Source organism: Polypterus senegalus, chromosome 7 (assembly GCF_016835505.1).
Source record: "Polypterus senegalus isolate Bchr_013 chromosome 7, ASM1683550v1, whole genome shotgun sequence".
Classification (NCBI taxonomy): Eukaryota; Metazoa; Chordata; class Cladistia; order Polypteriformes; family Polypteridae; genus Polypterus; species Polypterus senegalus.
This window is the reverse complement of record NC_053160.1, coordinates 111,062,164-111,085,566: the sequence shown is the minus strand read 5'-3', so window position 1 is coordinate 111,085,566 and position 23,403 is coordinate 111,062,164. Positions and strand designations below refer to the sequence as shown.

The 23,403-nt window shown below is 39.2% G+C and overlaps 1 protein-coding gene across 3 annotated transcripts in view; it reads right to left on the bottom strand.

Annotated features, from left to right (window-relative positions):
• Positions 1–1,264: 1,264 nt before the first annotated feature.
• Positions 1,265–23,403, bottom strand: part of phf24 (PHD finger protein 24) — a 333,884-nt gene continuing 311,745 nt past the window's right edge. For 2 of the 3 annotated variants that reach the window (XM_039759158.1, XM_039759159.1), the window contains 2 exons: positions 4,202–4,297; positions 1,265–2,500 (listed from right to left, as the gene is read on the bottom strand). In XM_039759158.1, coding sequence (XP_039615092.1) covers positions 2,404–2,500; positions 4,202–4,297 — 193 coding nt within the window. In that variant the 3' untranslated portion in view covers positions 1,265–2,403. Of the gene's footprint in view, positions 2,501–4,201; positions 4,334–23,403 lie in introns of all 3 variants that reach the window. The other variant, XM_039759156.1, reaches the window with a different exon arrangement.

Sequence of the window (23,403 nt, the reverse complement as noted above, 5' to 3'; positions counted from 1 at the left end):
AAGTAGCAGAACTCATCAATATGGTTGTATATGTCACTCGCTCGCTTCTTATTGTTTCGCTGCCTTCTCAATTATATAATACATGTTTTCTTCAGCGCTTTTTGGAGGTCTTCCTGATTTTCTATGTACTGCGTGATTACGTGTGAGGCGTGATGATGTCACACGAAACTCCGCCCCCACGGCGTTCAAGCTCATCTCCATTACAGTAAATGGAGAAAAACAGCTTCCAGTTATGACCATTACGCGTAGAATTTCGAAATGAAACCTGCCCAACTTTTGTAAGGAAGCTGTAAGGAATGAACCTGCCAAATTTCAGCCTTCCACCCACACGGGAAGTTGGAGAATTAGTGAGTGAGTGAGTGAGTGAGTGAGTGAGTGAGTGAGTGAGTGAGGGCTTTGCCTTTTATTAGTATAGATATGTCAGCTGCCTTCCGCAGATTAGTCATTGCATTTTGATGGCAATATTAAATGGGGATGATTCCAGAACAGATCTTGTGTGCCATCCTTTCACAGTACTGTATTTTTTTAAATTATTTTCTCGAATTAAGTTATATAATAATAATAATACATTTTATTTATTTGTAGGTGCCTTTCTAAACACTCAAGGACACCAAACAATAGACAAAACACATTATAAACAAAAGTAAAATAGAAAAGTTAAAATCAGACAGAGCAATTGTAATCAAAGAGAAAAAGCAGTCTTAAACAAATGAGTTTTAAGTTTAGATTTGAAAAGTGAAAATGATTCAATAGTTCTAAGCTCAGGTGGTAATGAGTTCCAAAGCTGGGAAGCAGAGCAACTGAATGCAAATACAATTAATGTTACGTAGGTGGAAATATGCAGACCGGGAGATGCTATTGATATATAGTGGCGACTGCTCTAAGACTACAAGGGAAGATCCGCTTCCTCTACTATGTCAGAAAATAAATGCTCATATATGCACTGTCGTATTTATATTGGTTTTAATAAAAGTTCGCTAGAACGCATTCAACTTCATGACTAGCTCGTTCAGAATCAGGTATTTATTATAGATTGTTTGACGCGATTTTCTTGTCATACATTTCCGTGCAGCACAGCGCGTTAAAGCCTCCTGAAGCCCAGCTTCACTGGAGCTCCTGAATCTATAGCCAAAAATGATTTCACAGAAGAAATCTAAAAACCATGAATGTTTCAGATGCTTAAAAGTAGCTGCAGAATTAAGTTTTTTCCAATGAAAAGGCAGACACCATAGGTGATTTGAAAGCAAGCTTTACTTTATTGTTTATTTGCACGAGGTATAAAGATTGCAGTGTTAGTAAATTGATCTATAAAGAAATAATATATGTAATCTGCATGCATTTTTGTAGACAGCCTGACTGAATGCTGTTTTTCTGAAGATACATTTGTAATTATTAGCTGCAAAAGACTTTCACACTAAGTTTTCTCTGCACAGATTCTCCACAACAATATATCTTTAATTCATCACTGTTTCTTATTTGAGTATGGAATACGGACAAATGTTCTTATATATTAATGGCTGAACATCATATGCTGTAGACCACAGAAGACATTCTGCTTACAGCAGAAAGAGTAATAATTCTAATTGTCACCAAATATTCTTAAAATGCAGGTCATTTATTGATCCCCCCCTAATTTTCTATCAGCCAACATGCACAACTTCCTGGAAAGTGGCTATCACAAACTTGGGTTACCTCACAAAACACACTTATTTAACATACCATAAAATATATTGTATTTAAAATACAAGCACCTTATACAGTATATGTGGGTTTTTGACCTTGCTTTGGTACATCATGTTACCTTTGCTGAAGTTTTGAGAGAGTAGAGGGATTGCCCTGATATCTATCATTAGTTAAGAGGTGGAAGTTAGTTTAACACCATAGCAGATTCTAGATGCATACAACAGTCAAAAACCTGAATGGTGTAACTTGATTTTTATGACATGAGAATAATATGCCTCCCAAGGTGTGTTCTTAATTTAACTGAAGTCTTTCATTACAAGGATAGAAATTGGTCTCTTTCTGTAAGGTGTATTTTTGCAGTCACTCTTACAATCCAGTGATAAGTAATCTTTACTTCCAAAATATGATTGTCATTAGAATTTATATGGAATATTCTATGCTAGGCAGTTTTTGGTCTGTTTATTTTAAAGTTATGTGTTTGGAGAAACAATATAAAATGGCATTGGCAGGCTCAGTGAGTAGTGTGCCAATCTGATTTGTGTGTGAGACAGTATTACTTCTATTTCTAAAGGATGTATAGGCTATTCTACTAAAAGTACTTAATCAAATGTCATAAATCATAAACTATTGTGCTAGTTTATAACCATAGCAGGAGCAGGTTAGCCTAATGTTCAATGCTTGCTCTTCTTCCAGCATTTGGCAATATTTCTGTCTTGAGATTTATAGTAGAGGGTGCAGGTGAATTGCAGCATTATTTGGACGGGATGCCACAATGAAGATGGCGCTTTCACTTAAGAAAGTGTTCCAGTCCACTTGCCTGGAAAGGAGAAAAAAAGCAGAGTATTATTAACGTCTTCATCAATGACCATTGCAAATGCACTGATAACAAAAACTAGACAGATTTCACAAATATTTTGTGGCTTCTCTCTAAATTGCTTAATTAGTTTTTAATAATTTGTTAATTTCCATCTGGTTCAGGTAAGGTAAGGTAAGACAACAGGATTAGTGAAAGATTCCAGTTGTAGTGTTCCCCTGAAATCCAAATGAAAGGATTATAATTAGTAAAATGTAGTGAAGGAAATAAATTCTAAATAAGAAAAAGAACAAATTCCTTTTTATTAGAGAAATACCACTGGGGCGACAAGGTATAACACAAAATATAGCAAAATCCTGAAGACATAAATCTGTTTAAACACACTTGAGGACTGAATAAACACAACAGAGAATGAATATGGCAGCAGTGTCTAACGTAGCAGTTTAGTTATACATCTTCAGAGTAAGACCTGACATATTCTTCCTTCTCAAATGAACATAAACAACTTTTAGCAATTATGCATGCAAATTAGCCATGCAGTGCTGCGCTGCCAGAGGTTCAGTGTTATATATCTGGTATCTGTGCTCATTATGGTCAGCTAATGTATTCTTCAAATTAAAAGTTTTTTTTTTGTTTCTTTAAATACATACCATAGAAATCTGGCACTGCAACAATCTTACAGAAAACATATAGGAAATTTCTGTGCATGGCTGTTACAGCTATGTGATGTCATGCTGGCCTCACAAAGCATGAAGGGGTGCTTTCCCATGCAGTACACTCAGTAGTGCAGAATGAAGCAATCATTAGTTTCAGGGAGAACATGGTTCTATGACAGAGATGACTTTATCTGAAAGTCTCAGGCTCATTCTTCAATCTCAAATAAAACGCACCCTAAAATCCTCCAACACATTGAAAAATGCTAAATTACTGAAATGTTTAACCATTTCTGTGTTATCTTTCATCACTGGCTTCCGTTTTTGAAAATTAATATGCTTTTCATATTAAATTAATATGATTTTTGTGTGTAATGCTTGATTCACACTTAGCATCTTAATTGGAGCTCACTGTGTTCAGGAGGAATGTTAAGGTCAGTCTAATAATCTTACCTGGATTTTCCAAATATGGTATCCATTTCTCCTTGCAGTGAAAAAATATGTATAGTTTTCTCAGAGGATGTTCAGAAAGCATTCAAGTATTCTGGTAAGAGTCAACTATCTTATTTTGTTGTAAATAGCTTGTACCTCATCATGGGCACAAGTAAAAAGCAGTGCAAAAAGTATAAATAATCTTTCAAAATATACATTTTTGCTTGTTTAAAGGGAATGCTAAAGCAATGGTATTATGCCATTGAGTTGACAAGAAAAGTATTGATTTTAATAATTAAATTGGCTTTGGGTTGTTTTTTTTCAAGCCATTCCTGCACTACTGTAACCAATGTGAGATAAAATTGTATGCTTAGTTATTTGAATAGGAATTTACCACTGGAAGCCTAGTGAGCCTTACAATGAGTAAAACAGTGCTAAAGATTTCTGGGAAATCACCACTGGTTCTCTAATGTTTGGAGGGAGTTATAATAAAAACGGTACAATCTGTTGACCACTATGAATTTCAGAAGATCTGCAAGTGGCAGAAATGGTAAAATGACACATTGATTTTGTATTTCAATGGGATAAACACTTTTGTCTGATCTCTCACAGCTCTTACGTGTTGTCCGAAGAGGGTAATGTTGACTTTTCTATAGTCTCTCCACTTCCAGGGCCCATTGTACTGCTTGCAGAAATCTTCCCAATGTTCTCACTGCTAGAATACAGCAAAGAAAGTACATTTTTGGTCCTCCTGGACATAAGTTAGGTACAAAGACAGAAAACACTATTAAATGTTAAAATGGATTAGGAAATTAACAGACTTAATGAATAAAGTTTTTATATACATTCAATCTCATACAAGCCTTGCATAACACATACCCTTATATTTGTACAAGAAGCAGACACTAGTACACAGTGTGAGATTGCATTCATTGCAGGTATAAAAGTACGAAACAAAGGAATTCTGGAGTCTTAAAACAATGTATATCAACACAGAATGCAAATTACTGACCTAATTTATAGGTTGAACACTTTCTGAGTGTCCAGTGTTTGTAGAATTAGATACATAAAATGGGGATGAAATATACTCTAATAAGCAAGTGATGATTCACAAATATGTCCACACATAATGCAAATACACTGTACAGGAAATATATATTTGCATACTCAAATTAACCTGGATAAATACAGAAAAATATATAGATCAAGGAATAAAATGGTGAATGTGTAAACAAAATCTCATTCACTAAGGTACTGTAAAAGGTAACTAAATGGCATCATTAGCAATTAGTTGCAGTATTATAGTGACACAAATACCAGTGCCCTTTACTACTTTGTGTTACCCTATTTAAATATTAAAAGGTGTAATCAAGCTGACCCAAACCCAGAAAAGTGGAAAGGATGAAACAGTGTGCAAAATACAGATTATTTTAAAAATGGTGTAAGAGAGAAATAATCATACAAAGAAAAACACAAAGTACAAAACGAACAATTTTACAAACTTTAGTGTCTATATTATTTAACCTATGTGAATCACTGCATTTACATAGAACATACATAGAATGACAGGTCCACATCCAAAAATGCACAAGTATTCCAACATTCCCTGTCATTCTCCTCCAATGTTTTTTCATAGTCTCTGGCCTTCTGTCTTTCTGCCAGTTGAACTTTTGCCAACCAATGTTTTCCTAGCTCATCTGTCTTCTGTATGGGAAGCAGCTTCAAAACCTACTTGTATTAATTTTAGGGCTATAAGATGAGGAAGACTTCTCTTTGCTCCAGGGACAGCAGAGTAGAACACCACTTTATGGCCCATGCAGTCCTTGCTTCCCCGAATCTAACAAAAGCTTGCATAGTACCATGTGCCCTCTAGAAGCTGAATGGTGCTGCCATCTGTAGCTTCTTGTGCCCAGTCTCTCTCAATAACGGATCTTGTAACCACTAGATCTCGTGCCCTCTATTGTTCTGGGTGAAGGCTGTGTCTATGCCAGATACACTTTCTCATCTTCTCTAATGATACGCCTGTGGATAGTCATTCCAGAGCTTCTAGATACTTGTAAGCTTTGCGGCCTCCATGCATAGCTGTAATTACTGTATTGGCATACAAATGGTAATGAGATAAAATTATGCATTACCAGAGCCCTGTTTGGCAATGTGCCTATCCTGTATCAATTCACACTACTTGAAATTATTATTCTGACCAGATCGCCCACCACACCACTTTCTCCTGATGTCAAAAATCCAAACTTGCTTTCTCTGTTAAGTAGTGCTCTTGAGGGTATGTATTTTCTACAGTTTTGCCTGTGGTTTTTAAACTGTTTTAGGGTACACACCCCAACTTAAACTAAGTCAGGATCTACACAAACATTTTATAATTTAGCTAAACATTATAACAGAAAATAAGAAGCACCATATCTGGAAAAAATAATCACGCACTCTTCAAATATAAATGCTTTTTATTGATAATTTTTACATTATTTACAGTTCTGTCCAATTAAGAAACTGTGATGGGCTTAGCATAGCGACAAAATTCTTTTACAGCCAGTTTTGTTTATATTTGCATTGCAATATTTTTAGGAGAAGGCAACATTTCTGCACATACATGGTTATATATATTGTGGTCCCCCAGGCCGGGACGCCCAGGAGGACGAGAGGAGGGCTTGTGCCTCCTCCAGGCCGCGAGGGGGCATCCGTCCTGGTTATGTTGGGGGCCTCGGGTAAAGGGCTTGGAAGCCCAGCCCTGTAGGGACCCATGGCCACCGCCAGGCGGCGCCCCGATGCCGGTATATCCCGTGTGGTCCCCAGTCGAGGTTGGAGCCCGGCCGGGACGCCCAGGAGGACCAGAGGAGGGCTTGTGCCTCCTCCAGACCGCAAGGGGGCGATCGCCCTGGTTGTATTGGGAGCCACGGGTAGAGGGCTTGGAAGTCTAACCCTGTAGGGGTCCGTGGCCACCGCCAGGCGGTGCCCTGGTGCCTGAGGAACCCTGGAGCCCAGCACTTCCGCCACACCAGGAAGTGCTGGGGGGAAGAATTTATGTGGCGCCCGGAGAGCTGCCAGGAGGACAGCCGACACTTCCGCCATGCTGGGGCGTGGCCAAGGAGGGAATGCCGGGATCACCTGGTGCTCATCCGGGAGCACTATATAAGGGGCCACCTCCCTTCAGTCTAGAGTGGAAGTCGGGTTGAAGAGGACGGAGTGAGAGGAAGGACTGGAGGCGGCCAGGAGAAAGGCAATAGGACTGTGTAGCCTGGACTTGGGGGAATCGGTGCTGAAGACACTCTGGTTTGTGGTGCACGTGATTATTGTAAATATTTGTAAATAAATAGTGTGTTGGGTGAAATAAAGATGTCCGTCTGTCTGTGTCCGGGCCGGCTTTCACAATATATATATATATATATATATATATATTTTTTTTTTTTAAATTGATATCTTTTGACTAAATATTTTTCAGAGTCTTTATTATTAATTATTATTACCAGTAGAGTAACACTCCAAGAAATAAATTTGTATGGATGCCCTACAAGCATTTTGACTGTTCATTCATTCACTTCTTCTTTGCGGAAAGGTGGGGGTCCCTGTTGATGCAATTCAGTAACATAGGGTAGGCAAATGCAGTTGTACTCAAACACTCCCTCAACAGCTTCCACTACTGTGCTGAACTAAAGCAGATTACTGCTTCTGATTATAGTGGTAAAATGTGTTCATATGAATAGCATGCACAAAAAGCAAATGTAGCAAACATGTTTATTTAAATAATGTAACACTAGTTACATTAGCATATGCTAGTCTTTTTCTGTAGCTTATGGCCATTGAAAGTACACAAAATATGATGATAAGTAAAATATAAACATTATAGGTCAACATAACTTCAATGATAGGTTGTACAAACTTAATTCATTTTGAGTTGAATATTTTTAAATTTTTAAATCATGCATTTTAAAAGAGAAAAGATTAGTATTTTTCTTGGGTTTTTAGAAGTTGACATTTGTGAAATTTTAACTTTATGAACATTTTTCTCAAAATTAAATACTTTAATGATTACATTTAATTTTGTTTCCATACATTCATTTTACATAAAATGAAAAATATGCTACAAAAGTTTCATAAGAAGGCAAGGCCTCCACCTCTAAACAGAATATTATTATAAAAACTAGATTTTATTAAAATGTAATCTTAGCATTATATTTTTAGTTTATGTTGTTTCTGTACTGTAAGTATAAAATCAAGATATTGTACAGAATTGCATGAATCCGAAATCACTAAAAGAACTAGGGTACATTAAGGAAGAGTTAACTATTATATTGTAACTAATTGGAGATTTATTAGCTCATTTCAGCAACTTATATTGTGCTGTATATAAGAACAGCTCCAGGAGTTCTTCAACTAACAATTAATATCAGTACAGGCGTAATTAAAGAACCACAAATTCCTCACCTCACATTCCTGTTTCTTAAATGGTCCATTGCTTGATGTAGGACACATCAAGCAATGGACCATTTAGGGTGGCCTGCTAGTCAAAACATGCTGTACACAACCCATGGTGACCATTAGTTTTATCAAGGACCTACTTAAGCATGCATATTATATATAGATATTATCCTCATGTAATTTGGATGGAGTACATTTATACCTGGTAGTGAAGTACATTTCCTGCGTCTACTTGCATCTGCACAGCACAGGACACCACAGCTTCAAACCTGTAGCTACAGTGAAAACTGGGGTGCTTGTATTGACAAGCAAGAAAAAGTGAAAGTAGGGTGGCATGACACAGTGCCATAAAGAACGTTAAGTGTTTCATCTTGATGCTAGAGATGTAATATTATTTCCGGCGCCGCATCCAAGTGGCAGCCTTTCCAGCAGCTCCATGTATGACTTTATCTTTTTACCTTTTTAACTATTTTTTTTTTTTCTCAATTCACTGATCACTTCTACCACTTTCTTTTATGTGGAATCGCTCCCTGGACACTTTTTACTATTTTTACTACTTGACATGGATTTTTACACTCCGAGACTCGCCTATTCAAGTAGTCAACTTAAAGCACGGAGAAGAAATGCTCATGCTGGTGTGGTTCCTTATTTACCTGACGAGGTAAGAAGACGATATCGGGGCAGCCGAGCCGGCGCAAAGATAAAAGATAAGATAAAAGCTAGGCAATTTGAGAGAAAATGGCGTTATAAACCGTCTGTGCCTTCTGTGATCCTGGGAAATGTGAACTCACTACCAAATAAGATTGACGAACTGGCTGTGCTGGTGAAAAATGTCAGAACCTACAGAGAATGTAGCTTGCTGTGTTTTAGTGAAACGTGGCTAACAACTACCATCCCAGATGCTAACGTGGAGCTACCCGGGTTTAGCACAGTTGGAGCGGTCAGAGATGCAAGTACCTGTGGGAAGAAGAAAGGAGGGGGACTCGCTCTCTATGTCAATACAAGATGGTGCAACTCAGGATATGTAAACGTTAAAATCTCCACTTGCTGCAGGGTCATCGAACTGTTGGCCGTAAGTCTGCGTCCCTATTACTTGCCCAGAGAGTTTGGACACGTGATTGTTGTTATTGTTTACATCCCCCCTCAAGCGAATGCGGACATATCGAGTGACATCATCCATTCCACAGTTGCTAAATTACAAACGCAGCACCCTGAGGCACTTGTGCTAATCTCTGACTTTAACCATGTGACGCTGGACAAAACATTACCTGCCTTCTCCCAGTATGTGGATTGTAACACCCGGGGAAATAGGACTACAGTAATCCCTCGCTATATCGCGCTTTGACTTTCGTGGTTTCGCTCTATCGCGAATTTTATATGAAAGCATAACTAAATATATAACGCGGATTTTCCGCTGCTTCTCGCATTCTGCGGACAATGTGTCTTTTTACTTCCTGTACATGCTTCCTCAGTTGGTTTGCCCAGTTGATTTCATACAAGGGACGCTATTGGCGGATGACTGAGAAGCTAACCAATCAGAGCACGCAGTTAAGTTCCTGCTTGCTGAATGCAGTTTTAACCAGGAAGTCTCGTCTCGCTCATTCAGCATCAACGTGTTTCGCTGTGTAAAGAGTTGTGCTCTTTTGTGTTTATCTTTGTGCATAGTCAAGCCCTTCATTATGGCTCCAAAACGATCTGCTACTGCTTCAGGGGCCGTGCCCAAGCGCAAACGGAAGATGTTAATGATTGCCGAAAAGGTAAACGTTTTGGATTTGTTGAAGGCTACGATTCTTTTTACTTAAAAAGTAGGAAAGGAATATAAGATCTACGGCCGCAGTGCCCTTTTAACCAGGGTGCAAAACAAGTTGTTAGTGGATGTAATAAGGCAGTAGTCTGGATGGAATCTGCTTTAGGGATTTGGATTGAAGACTGCCAGAAGAAGAACAACGGCAGTGCTACACAAGCGCCTGAAGTGGCTCCTTTAAGGGCTGTAACGCTCTCCTTTGTTGTGCAGTAAAATTAAACTCATTGTTATCGGACAAGTCATCGTGTCATTGTTGGTGAGTAACCATAATTAATTTTCTACTTACAGTACACTGTACTTAGTACATGTACGTAGTTTAGTGTCACTGTACACACATTTACTGTATACTTTTTTTGTTGCATTGTACGTATTTATTGCTGGTGGCCCGTTTATCGTAATGGCTGTAACACATGTGATATTGGAGACACTCGATATCTTTAAAATAATATTTAGGTTTTACTGTATATAAACAGTGTGTTGATATACATAATTTCAATGAATCTTACCTAATATCTACGAGAATACAAAGGGATTATGCTGTATAACTCTGCGGGGAATATTTATAAACAGTGTGGGAGAGTTTATAAGGGCTTAAAATATATAAAAATAACCATAGAAACATATGGTTTCTACTTCGCGGATTTTCACCTATCGCGGGGGGGTCTGGAACGCAACCCCCGCGATCGAGGAGGGATTACTGTATCGACCTACTGTATGCAAATGTTAAAGATGCATACAGCGCCACCCCGCTGCCTGCGCTTGGGAAAGCAGATCATAACCTGGTTCTGCTTCAGCCTCAATACAAACCAAGACTGAAGGCGCTACCTACAACCACACGCTCATTCAGGAAGTGGTCCCCTGAGGCAGAGCAGGCTTTGAGAGACTGCTTTGGAACAACGGACTGGGATATCCTGCTGGGGTCACATAGTGAGAACATTGAAGACGCTGTTGAATGCACAACTGATTACATCAACTTCTGTATGGACATTGTAGTTCCAGTAAGAACAGTACGCTGCTATGCTAACAACAAGCCATGGATTACAAGTGACATCAAAGGCCTTTTGAACCAGAAGAAAAGGGCTTTTAAAGGCGGTGATCAGCATGAGCTCAAGTGCGTGCAGAAGGAACTCCGAGTCCAGCTCAGCGCAGTACAGGAGAAATCTGGAGCAGAAGTTGCAGAACAACAGCATGAAGGAAGTGTGGGATGGGATGAAGATTATCACTGGCTGCAGCTCGAAGCGGGGTGCCACCATCGAGACAGATGTGGAGAGAGCAAACCAAATGAACAACTTCTTTAATAGGTTTGATCACCTAATCCACTCTCACCTCGGAGTACTGCATCCTCCAAACATCCTTCTGCTGATACCAGCATAGGTGAGACAACCCCACCCACAATTACAGCAGCCCATGTGAGCAGAGAGCTGAGAAGACTTCGTGCCAGCAAAGCAGCGGGTCCAGATGGTGTATCGCCACGACTGCTGAAGGCCTGTGCGTTGGAACTGGGGAGTCCTCTACAGCGTATCTTCAACCTGAGCCTGGAATAGGGGAGAGTGTCAAGGCTTTGGAAAACATCTTGTATCACCCCAGTCCCAAAGATATCACGTCCTAGTGAGCTGAATGACTTCCGGCCTGTTGCTCTGGCGTCACATCTGATGAAGACCATGGAGCGGCTGCTGCTTCACCACCTGAGGCCACAGGTCTGCCACGCCCTCGACCCTCTGCAGTTCGCATACCAGGAGAAGGTGGGAGCGGAGGATGCCATCATCTATATGCTACACCGATCCCTCTCCCACTTGGACAGAGGCAGTGGTGCTGTAAGAATTATGTTTTTGGACTTCTCTAGCGCCTTCAACACCATCCAACCTCTGCTCCTTAGAGACAAGCTGACTGAGATGGGAGTAGACTCACACCTGATGGCATGGATCGTGGACTATCTTACAGACAGACCTCAATATGTGCGTCTTGGGAACTGCAGGTCTGACATTGTGGTCAGCAACACAGGGGAGCCGCAGGGGACTGTACTTTCTCCGGTCCTGTTCAATCTATATACATCAGACTTCCAATATGACTTGGAGTCCTGTCACGTGCAAAAGTTCGCTGATGACACTGCTATTGTGGGCTGCATCAGGAGTGGGCAGGAGGAGGAGTACAGGAAGCTAATCAAAGACTTTGTTAAATGGTGCGAAGCAAACCACTTACACCTTAACACCAGCAAGACCAAGGAGCTGGTGGTGGATTTTAGGAGGCCCAGGCCCCTCATGGACCCTGTGATCATCAGAGGTGACTGTGTGCAGAGGGTGCAGACCTATAAATATCTGGGAGTGCAGCTAGATGACAAATTGGACTGGACTGCCAATACTGATGCTCTATGTAAGAAAGGTCAGAGCCGACTATACTTTCTTAGAAGGTTGGCGTCCTTCAACATCTGCAATAAGATGCTGCAGATGTTCTACCAGACGGTTGTTGCAAGTGCCCTCTTCTACGCGGTGGTGTGCTGGGGAGGCAGCATAAAGATGAAAGACGCCTCACGCCTGGACAAACTTGTTAAGAAGGCAGGCTCTATTATAGGAGTAAAGTTGGACAGTTTAACATCTGTGGCAGAGCGACGGGCATTAAGCAAACTCCTGTCAATCATGAATAATCCACTGAACAGTGTCATTTCCAGGCAGAGGAGTAACTTCAGTGACAGACTTTTGTCACTGTCTTGCTCCACTGACAGACTGAGGAGATCGTTCCTCCCCCACACTATGCGACTCTTCAAATCCATCTGGGGGAGTAAATGCTAACATTATTTAAATTTATTGTCTGCTTTTACATGAATTTTTATTACTATTTAATTTAATATTGCTTTTGTATCAGTATACTGCTGCTGGATTATGTGAATTTCCCCTTGGGATTAATAAAGTATCTATCTATCTATCTATCTACTGTATATACAGTATACAGTGGTGTGAAAAACTATTTGCCCCCTTCCTGATTTCTTATTCTTTTGCATGTTTGTCACACAAAATGTTTCTGATCATCAACCACATTTAACCATTAGTCAAATATAACACAAGTAAACACAAAATGCAGTTTTTAAATGATGGTTTTTATTATTTAGGGAGAAAAAAAACAAAAATACATGGCCCTGTGTGAAAAGTAATTGCCCCTTGTTAAAAATATCCTAACTGTGGTGTATCACACCTGAGTTCAATTTCCGTAGCCACCCCCAGGCCTGATTACTGCCACACCTGTTTCAATCAAGAAATCACTTAAATAGGAGCTGCCTGACACAGAGAAGTAGACCAAAAGCACCTCAAAAGCTAGACATCATGCCAAGATCCAAAGAAATTCAGGAACAAATGAGAACAGAAGTAATTGAGATCTATCAGTCTGGTAAAGGTTATAAAGCCATTTCCAAAGCTTTGGGACTCCAGCGAACCACAGTGAGAGCCATTATCCACAAATGGCAAAAACATGGAACAGTGGTGAATCTTCCCAGGAGTGGCCGGCCGACCAAAATTACCCCAAGAGCGCAGAGACGACTCATCCGAGAGGTCTATATTTGACTAATGGTTAAATGTGTTTGATGATCAGAAACATTTTGTGTGACAAACAGGCAAAAAGAATAAGAAATCAGGAAGGGGGCAAATAGTTTTTCACACCACTCTATCTATCTATCTATCTATCTATCTATCTATCTATCTATCTATCTATCTATCTATCTATCTATCTATCTATCTATCTATCTATCTATCTATCTATCTATCTATCTATCTATCTATCTATCTATCTATCTATCTATCTAATACTCAGGAAGGAGATGGTGGCACGAGTTGATACACTCTGCTACTGTCACTGCACCCAATTTTAAAGCTACACAGGGGTCAGGGTTATCCACCTTTCCACAGCTTACTTGACTGCTACCACCACCTTGTATGATTCTTTTGTCATTTCTGCTGAATTGACTGCTGCATATTGAAAGAAAATGCATCCATCACCACAGTTTTTATATGGTCAAATGCCAGATGTACAGATGTACACTTTGGTTTAGCAACAAATTGTCACATAGGTCTAGACAGCCACTCTTGCTTGACTTTATGTCCCTTGCTCTATGCTGATTTCAGCTGCTGATTGCTTTCCTAACCCACTGCAATGTGCAAGAAAAGGAAAGCTAATAAAGAGGAAAGACAATTGCAGGAGAAACACAAGGCAGAATATATGACTGTTATGAGCAGGGAGGTACCTGCGTTTTTGGTTTATAAAGAAAAGGTGGTGGTAGTTTTTTGTTAATATAGTCTAGTCCACGTTGTGCAAACAGAGTGTTTGGGCCTCAATATGTGCTCTACAGTGTCCCAACTGCCAGGAAGATTCAAATTACTGGTAACGCAGATGATTCTCCAAAGTCTTTTTACCCTTCAGTGACCACAACAGATCTGTCATCTTTACTACTGCTGAACCTGCTGCCAGTGACAGACAGGCTCTATTCAGCTGGTCTTAGAACAAGGTAACCTGCCAGAGACCCTCTGTTCAAACCTCTTTGACATTTGACTATAGCAGAACAATGCCAGGACACACTAAGGTTATGTGGCCACAACTGACCTGATCAATTTCTGCACATTCTCTTGACCTTAAGCCAACGGTGCAGTTTTGGGATGCCCTGGATCATTACAGGACATCCACAGATGTGACCCTTTTTCTGCCAATGGCCATCAGCTACATCATAATCTTCTGTAGTAATGGGATAACATCCCAAAATCAGAGGCTAATAGGCTCTATACATCAGAGATGTCATGCATGCAGTTTTGGTTGCAGAAGGTACTGAAGAACTGCAAGACCACTGTTTGAAATGTTCATGTCTCATTGTTTAAGTGTTGTTTTTGTACTGTCAACAATGATGGACAGAAACTAAACAGAAGGATTGAGAAGAGTGAGTGAAGAGGAACAAGCAAAGGTTGAAAACCAAGAAATCAAAAGAGCCAAGTGACTAAACCAGTGATTAGGCAAGAATCGTAGTCAGAGCAAAGACAAGGTCAGAGTCAAAATAAACATGAGAATAATGCACAGTGAAATGTTTTAAAAAAGTAGTCACAAAGTTAGACACTTGTATGACCTTACATGGAGGCTATTTATACCGTCATGGAATGACATAATTAATGTGACTGGGTGTCGCAGTTTGGCTGTATCCTTAGTAAATGCATAGCAACCTAAGTCCACAATAATAATGTCAATAAAAAAAGTCTCAGGAAATTCATAACACAATCACAATAATTTTTATTTTTTTTCACAATGAATTTCCATAGAAGAAGTAACAAATCCCTAAAATTCAAAAATATAAATTAAAAACATTTTTGTTCTACTGTTCTTCTATGATTCTAATGTGCTCATATAATATCACATTATTTTGTGGAATTAATTGCAATTAATCACAATTTCAGATTGTCCCAAATTTGACCCTGATAAAAGTTTTTTTTTTTTCATTTAAAACGCAATACATTGTGTGTTATAGTCAGAATAGTGGAAAAAGTAAGCTTCATTTACTGGTTTTCAATAATTAAAAACATATTTTTCATCTTGTCTGATTTTTAGTTGAAGCATAACATTTTCAGCAAAACATGAATTGACAGACCTTTCAATAAATTAACTTTTTTTTCTTTTAGATTTACAAAATACAACACATTCTCCTATTCCTTTACCTTCAACAAGTTGCTAAGACAAAAAAAACCTACTAAGATTTATTTTACAGTGGTTTTTGGTTTTTGTGTATTATACGGCCAGAGATTGAAAACCACTTCTCACAAGGTGTTAATGTGGCAGATCTTACCATATATTTGCATACAATGCAGGCCAGACTGAACTTGAACTTTATTGCCAGGCAGGATAGTTGCTAGGGATTTCTCTTGGTATTACACCATACATATAACATTTTACAATTAAACAACATAATATACAATACATAACAACATTATATACAACAGTAATGAAAATTATATTGCACAAAACACAAATACAGCAAAAAATTTAGTAATGCAGAATTACACTCCTGCCCAGTAGTATATGAAATGTACTCTAATTAAATAAACAGAAAATAAACAGTCTACATTGGATGGAGGTGTTTACAAACCAGGAAAAGGCAGAGATGAATCACAAATTGTGTTTAACCACACAGTCTCCATTAGGAAAAGAACTGCTTATATGTCTTGTAATTCTTGCTTTTAGTGATAAATGTTTCCATGATAGTAATAACTGAGACATGTAGTTGCCTGGGCAAGTGTAGTCCAGTATATTCCAGCACATTTCCTAATGTGTTACAAAGTCCAGATTCAGGCCTACAAGCTTTTCTGCTGTATGAAAAGCACACTGCAGTTTCCAGTGAGCAGTTGCATTGCCATACCAGACTGTTATGGAAAGAGTGAGGATGCTTTCAATACCATCTTTATAAAACTGTACCAGCACTCATTGGGAGAGATTAAGCAATTAAGGATGGCAGTGAAAAAACGTATCTGAGATTTTTTGATAAATGTAGTTATTTCTTCATCCCATTTCAGATTAGAACAATTTAGTCAAGAACAGGCCATTCAGCACAACAAAGCTCACCTGTCTTATAAACTATACAAAATGACATCAAGTCTTGTTTTGAACGTCCCTAAAATCCTACTGTCTATCACACTATTTGGAAACTTACTTCATGTGACTATGGTTCTCTGTGAAAAGAAAACTTCCTAGTGTTTGTGCGAAACTTACCCTTAATAAGTTTTCAACTGTGTCCTCGTCTTCTTGATGAACACATTTTAACACTGGAATTACCAGAGCCTACGAAAAAACTCGTAGATCCGGCCCACCTTAAATCTGTTCACACCTCTCCACCAGTGTCCTTTGTCCTCTAAATGTGCCGATAAAGACAAGCTGCAAGCAGCCGGCTATTCCATCCCCCCACCAACTTAGAACTTGCACAAACTTCTCCCAGCTCATGCCTTGATTGATTATCTGGGAGTGAAGTGGAGTTTTAGAGTGGAAATAATAGATTGTTGTTATTTGGAACACATGCATTTCATGTGTGTTCCGTTTCTACAGTAATCTGTGTAAACACATTTGTAAAACTGAAACGTTTTTCATATTTTAGTAATAAATGACAAAATGTAGGCATAAACTACAGTGATCCCTCGCTATATCGTGCTTTGACTTTCACGGCTTCACTCCATCGCTTCACTCCATTTTAAATGTAAGCATATCTAAATATATATCACAGATTTTTCACTGATTCACGGATTTCTGCGGACAATGGGTCTTTTAATTTATGGTACACGCTTCCTCAGTTTGTTTGCCCAGTTGATTTCATACAAGGGATGCTATTGACGGATGGCTGAGAAGCTACCCAATCAGAGCACGTATTACGTATTAAATAAAACTCCTCAATGATATACGATATGCTTCCTGCATGGTACTTCGCACACTTCAAAGCTCTAACAGACCGTATTGATTTTTGATTGTTTGCTTTTCTCTGCCTCTCTCACTCTCTCTGACATTCTCTGCTCCTGATGGAGGGGGTGTGATGTTTGCACAGAGGCTGTTTGCTTAGAAGATATGGGCGCTCCTCTAAAAAATGCTGAAAAGACTACCTTCACATTGATCCCTTCATTGCGGTGGCTTTAGCGCGGTGCTTTGTTTACTTAAAAGCCCTATTGATTTTTGTTTACTTTTCTCTCTCTCTCTGACATTCTCTGCTCCTGACTGCACTCCTTTGAAGAGGAAGATATGTTTGCATTCTTTTAATTGTGAGAAAGAACTGTCATCTCTGTCTTGTCATAGAGCACAGTTTAAACTTTTGACTAAAGGGTGTTATTTCATGTCTAGACGGCTCTAATAATGTTAAAAAACGTATTTAGAAGGTCGTAAACAGGTTTTCTATGCTCTAACTGCGAAATTATTAGATTTATAAATAAAGAATCCTACTTCGTGGAAAATCATTTATCTGTCTGGAGCGGATTAACCACGATAAACGAGGGTTTACTGTATAACTGCGGAGAATATTTATAAACAGTGTGGGAGAGTTTCTAAGGGCTTAAAATATATAAAAATAACCATACAAACATGGTTTCTACTTCGCGGATTTTCACCTATCGCGGGGGGTTCTGGAACGCAACCCCCGTGATCGAGGAGGGATTACTGTATATAATGCACTGAATAAGCTCCTGATCTGACTCTAAGTAACAGTGCCAGCATACATTCACACCCGATCGGACGCTGTTCATTTTCAAATAATATTGCATGTACTGTGCGTTGATCCTGCTGCACTGAATAAGCTCACGCCTTCTGTAACAGCGCCAGCGTGTTTTCAAATAATATTGCATTAGTGCAAAAACAGAAGCCCTCCTGCAAGAAACGTCCACTCACATATAAGAACAACGCAGCTGAACCTGATGTGGAGGGCTTCTGTTTTCTCCGATCTGAGTTCACCTCTGTTATAACGCGCCTTTATTTGAAAATGGCATCAGATCGGAAGGGGTGGGGGAGGGGGAGTGTCTGGAAGCTTGTATGTACAGTTGCACCAGGCGTAAAGGAGAAAGATGGCACAGTTTGAATACAGGACGAAGTCCGGCGTCATCCTGCCAATCACCTGTCCTTCAAAGAAACAGCACGGCTTACAGAGCTCGCCAACGTTACACCACCCAGATCTAAACACTAGCGTGGTGTATGTGCCCAAAAAAAGTCTAACTGCATTCTCATACCATTGCTCGTGTACTAAAGTGTCAGCAGGTATTTTTTGTGACATTACATGTGTAATTTGTGAGCATGCCCTTGACAATTCAAACAGAGGAAACTCTGTAGTTCACTTGTGACTTTATGGTGTAGGAAGATAAGTAAATAAATCAGCTCAAATGTTATTTATTTGGATCACATAAAGATGTGCTATAGCTCAAATTTTATTTATTTGGATCACATAAAGACGTGCTATAGCTATTTACCTATCCCCTTAGCTGTTTTTTATATCTATTATATAGAGCCTTCCTTTTTTAGTTATATATCTAGTGACTTCTCTATCTGTGTCTATTATGCAGTGCTCTGTCTGTCTATGTCCTATGGATCTTAAAAATAACAGTTATAAAGACACTTGTTTATGTTAATTGCAGTTTCAATTGTTAAAAATAATATTTTAAAAGGAGCATCCCGCGTGAAAATACAACAATCTGAGTGACTGACAGTGCATACCACTTTATATGGTTAAAAAGAAAAAAAAAATAACACTTCCTCCCTAGCGGGGAATCGAACTCTGGTCTCTATGGCGCAACAGGCCTACTGCGCACTGATTGGCTGAGCAGTCTGCGTCAACTATCTGCAACTGGGTTGCCCCGGGTGGCGGTAGTATGTATCGTGATCGTGATTTAAAGAGAATAAAAGTAAAAAAGAAAAGGTAACTTTTACAAGTTCTATCAATGTACACCGTGTGATACAGATGCAAACCAAGTGTATGTGTGTACTGTATAATATTAACAATAAGAGCAGCTCACTACTGAAAATGGCAAACATAGGAGTGAGTCGGGATTGAACCAGGGACTTTTGATTACAAGTCAGCAAATCTTACCGCTACGCCATGGAAGCTGTTGTCTTTTCTTTGAACCTTTTGTGAAAGTGTTTACTTGATGTTTGGAATTCAGGCTTCATACATTATACACTTCATGTTTACATTTTGTCAATTATGTTCCAAATAACGATATAGTATTTATAAAAAGTGTCATTTTGCTTGACTTCTCACTCTATACAACTCTAAGCAACTGACACGCAGGTCAGGCCTTCTTGATTACATCTTGCCTGAAGAAGGGGCCTGAGTTGCCTCGAAAGCTTGCATATTGTAATCTTTTTAGTTAGCCAATAAAAGGTGTCATTTTGCTTGGCTTTAATCTTGAAATGTCCACTTTAACCTCATAGTTTACTTTATTATTAAAGCAGACCATCGTAAATGTCATCCCAGTTTTTAATCGCTATGAGCTTCTTGGACCTGACAGCAGCGGCAAGCAGCAATAGATCACCACACAGAACACATTAAATGTATGATATTCCAACTTTCTGCAAATTTAGAATCTTTAGATTTATACTTGATATCACTTTCATGGTGAAATGCAATAAAGTTTGTATGCTACATTTTAAAGATAAATTGTTAATTTCGTTTAAATAGCAAATGCTGTTAATAATTACACACAAGGGGGTGACACGGTGGCAGAGCGGTAGCATTGCTCTCGCAGGGAGTCACATCGCTGGTATTCCCTGCTTGGAGTTTACATGTTTTCCTGCTGGGTTTCCACAGTGTGCTCCGGTTTCCTTCCAAAGACATGCAGATTTGAGGATTTGGTCCGTAAAATGACTCCAGTGTGTGCTTGTATTCACCTTGCAATACCCCATCCCGGGATTGTTTCTGCCTCGTGCCCAATGTTTGCTTTAATGGACACATCCCTGGATTGATGAATTTAATCATTAAACATCCTTTTCAGAGATATTGTGGTAAGGTGTCATCGGAATTTAATGGGTGTTCCAGGCAATTCACAACACAGAGAAGCCATACCTGCTCCCACTGTGCCACCTGGTGGATTCTTTCAGATTTATGTAAAGTACGCACGCAAGTATAAACAGTCAAATGCTAGCGTAGCAGGAGCATCCGCTGCAGCATGCATTGTGTGAAGCATAACCCCAGCCTTAATCTTCTATTGGTTAATCTGAAAAGATTCAGCTGTTTTAAAAGCTTCTCATACCTCATCCCCTGTCTCCCTAGGATCACCCTAGACACTCTTCTCTGGAATTTTTCTGTCACGTCTATGTCTTTTTTGTAGTCTGGAGACCAAAAATGTGCATAGTAGTTCAGGTGAGGTCTAACCTGTGTGTTATAAAGCTTCAGCATAATCTGTTTCGGCTTATACTCTACACATCATGCTACATAACCTAGCATTTTGTTAGCCTTCTTAATGAATTTTGAAGACTATCTGGAAGTTGATAGTTTTTTTCCTCAATGACTCCTAAATCCTTCTCATAAAGTGTACTTTGATTATCAGACTTCCCATTTTGTATTAAAACCTAACATTTTTACTTCCAATGTGTTAATACTTTACTTTTACTTACATTAAATTTCATCTGCCACAAAACTGCCCAAGGCTGTTTGCTATCCAAGTCCCTCTGTAATTATTCAGTGGGTTGTAGATTATCGCCAGTTCATCTATCTTGGAATCAGTTGCAAATTTAACCAGACTGTTACCTATAGTCCTATGCAAATCATTTATATATTTTAAAAATAGTAGCTGCCCTAGGACTGACCCCTATGGAACACCACTCTTAACAACAGCCAATTCTGACAGGGTTCTTCGCAACATATCTCTCTCTGTTTCTGAGACAATTTTGCACCCGTCTACATCCTGAACTTCCACTTCTTTTAGTGTGATGCCCAACCCCTCATGTGGCACCTTCAAACGCTTTCTGAAAGTCAAGATAAATAATATCATATCCTCCACTTTGATCATACTGTTTTGCTACTTCCTCACAGAATTCTAGCATAACGGTAATACATGATCTCACTCTTCTAAACCTATGCTGATTGTTCATTAAAACTTTTATTATTGCCATGTGTTGCTTAATCTTTTCCTTAATAAATCCTTCCATTAATGTACCTTTGATGCACATTAAGCTAACTGGCCAATAGTTGCTTAGATTTGCCCAATCACCCTTTTTATATAACGTGATAATATTTATCATTTTCCAGTCCTTCCAAATTTTCCCAGTATGCAGTGACTTCCTAAAAATATGCGCCAAGGGTTTATATAGGGTGGTGCAGGGAATCAGGAAATTTTCAATTGATGTTCAATGCACGAATAAACACATTACAAAATACATTTAATAATGAAATCTGTTGTACGGGATACACAATTAATGATGGTAATCAATATTCATTTTATGTTTTGAAGAAAACATCATGAAGATGTTGCCTATTTCTCCATACACATTCTGATAGCCTGTTGTGGAAATTCTGAATTGCTCGATGTAACATGTCGAGAGAAATGCCAGCGATTTCCTTCTCAATCCTGCTTTTTAGTTCAGCAATGGTTGCAGAACGTGTCTGGTACACTTGGCTTTAAGATGTCCCCAGAGAAAAAAATCACAAACCGTGAGACCTGGGGATCTCGGAGGCCATGCAATGTCACCATTGCATGAAATGATGCGCTTTCCAAGCAATCATTGAATAGCTACCATCAACTGTTGGGCAGTATGCAAAGTGGCTCCATCTGGGGACTTCTTTTTTAAGGCTAAACCTGTTTCTTCGAAATTGTGTACCCATGTTGTAAAAGCATGAGCAGACGGGACACAATTAAAATGTTCTAACTGGTAGTGACGCCAAATTTCCAAGCAGTTCTAAATGAGGTTGCATTGGCCCCAAACAACTACTGACACCCCAAGGTCGCCAACACCTAGTTTCAAATTTTCCCGTTTCCCTATGCCATCCTGTATATGTACTTGCTAACTTCCTTAAGAACAAGAGGGTAAATATCCTCTGGTCATGGTGGTTTGTTTGATTTCATTTTATTTAATCTAAGGAGTACTTCCACAAATTTGAAGATTTCAGAAAAATGCGAGTTAACGGCATCTGCTATTTCACTACCTGAATTTTTTAATTCCCTGTTGCTATTCCTGACACACTTCACTTTCTCCTTGACTGTTCTTTTACTGCTAAGATACAAAAAAAAAAAAAAAACCTGCTGTGGCAATCTTTTGCCTTATCTGCTATATTTAGCTTCCCTAAAACCTTTGTTAATTGCTACTCTCATGTTCTCATATGCTCTGCAACTCATATTGGAGTTATTAGTCTTACACAACTGTTTTTTCTTTGCAGCTTCTTTTTCAACTCTTTATCAACCTATTGTGCAATTTGTTTTTAATTTCCTGCTAATTCCAAATTTAGATATGTGCCTGCCTGCATTATCTATATATATAATTCACTAAGGCAAGACACCCATGGAAAGGCAAGACAACCATGGAAAGCAAGCCGGAAGGGGCGTGGATTCATTAAGCCGCCGACAAGTAAGACACCTATGGCGCACGCAGGAAGGAGCCACGCCAGAGGTGAATCGCCTTATGCAGCGTGTAAAACGGTTTGCGAGGGGTATCTCATGGGATCCTTAAAACAATACTTTACAACTGAGGTTAAAACACACTGAAGTAAGCAGTCTTTAAAAACCAAGTTTTCAGTTATGACGCACGACCGCGTGCACCATAGCAAACCGTTTTACATGCTACATACAGCAATTCGCGTCCGCGACAAACATACGTCTTCTTAGATGCTCCTGCAGGAACACGGAAAGTCTACGTGAGTCACAGGTACATCTGGACTGTGCAAAGACAACGACTCAAGTGACAAGTTGGAGGTGGGCACATGAGCGATGGCGGTCCGCCAGTTTTCAGTCACGGATGACTGTGTGTTGGTTCATTCCGTGTATTGTTAAAATGTTGCTTTTCTTGCTGATTTATTACAGTACTGATTTCTCAAATGTTAATTTTCTCCCTGTGCTTAAAAATCATTAAAAAACCGGCCTGATTATCCAGCGTATGGTACGCCGTGGGTTGGCTAGTAT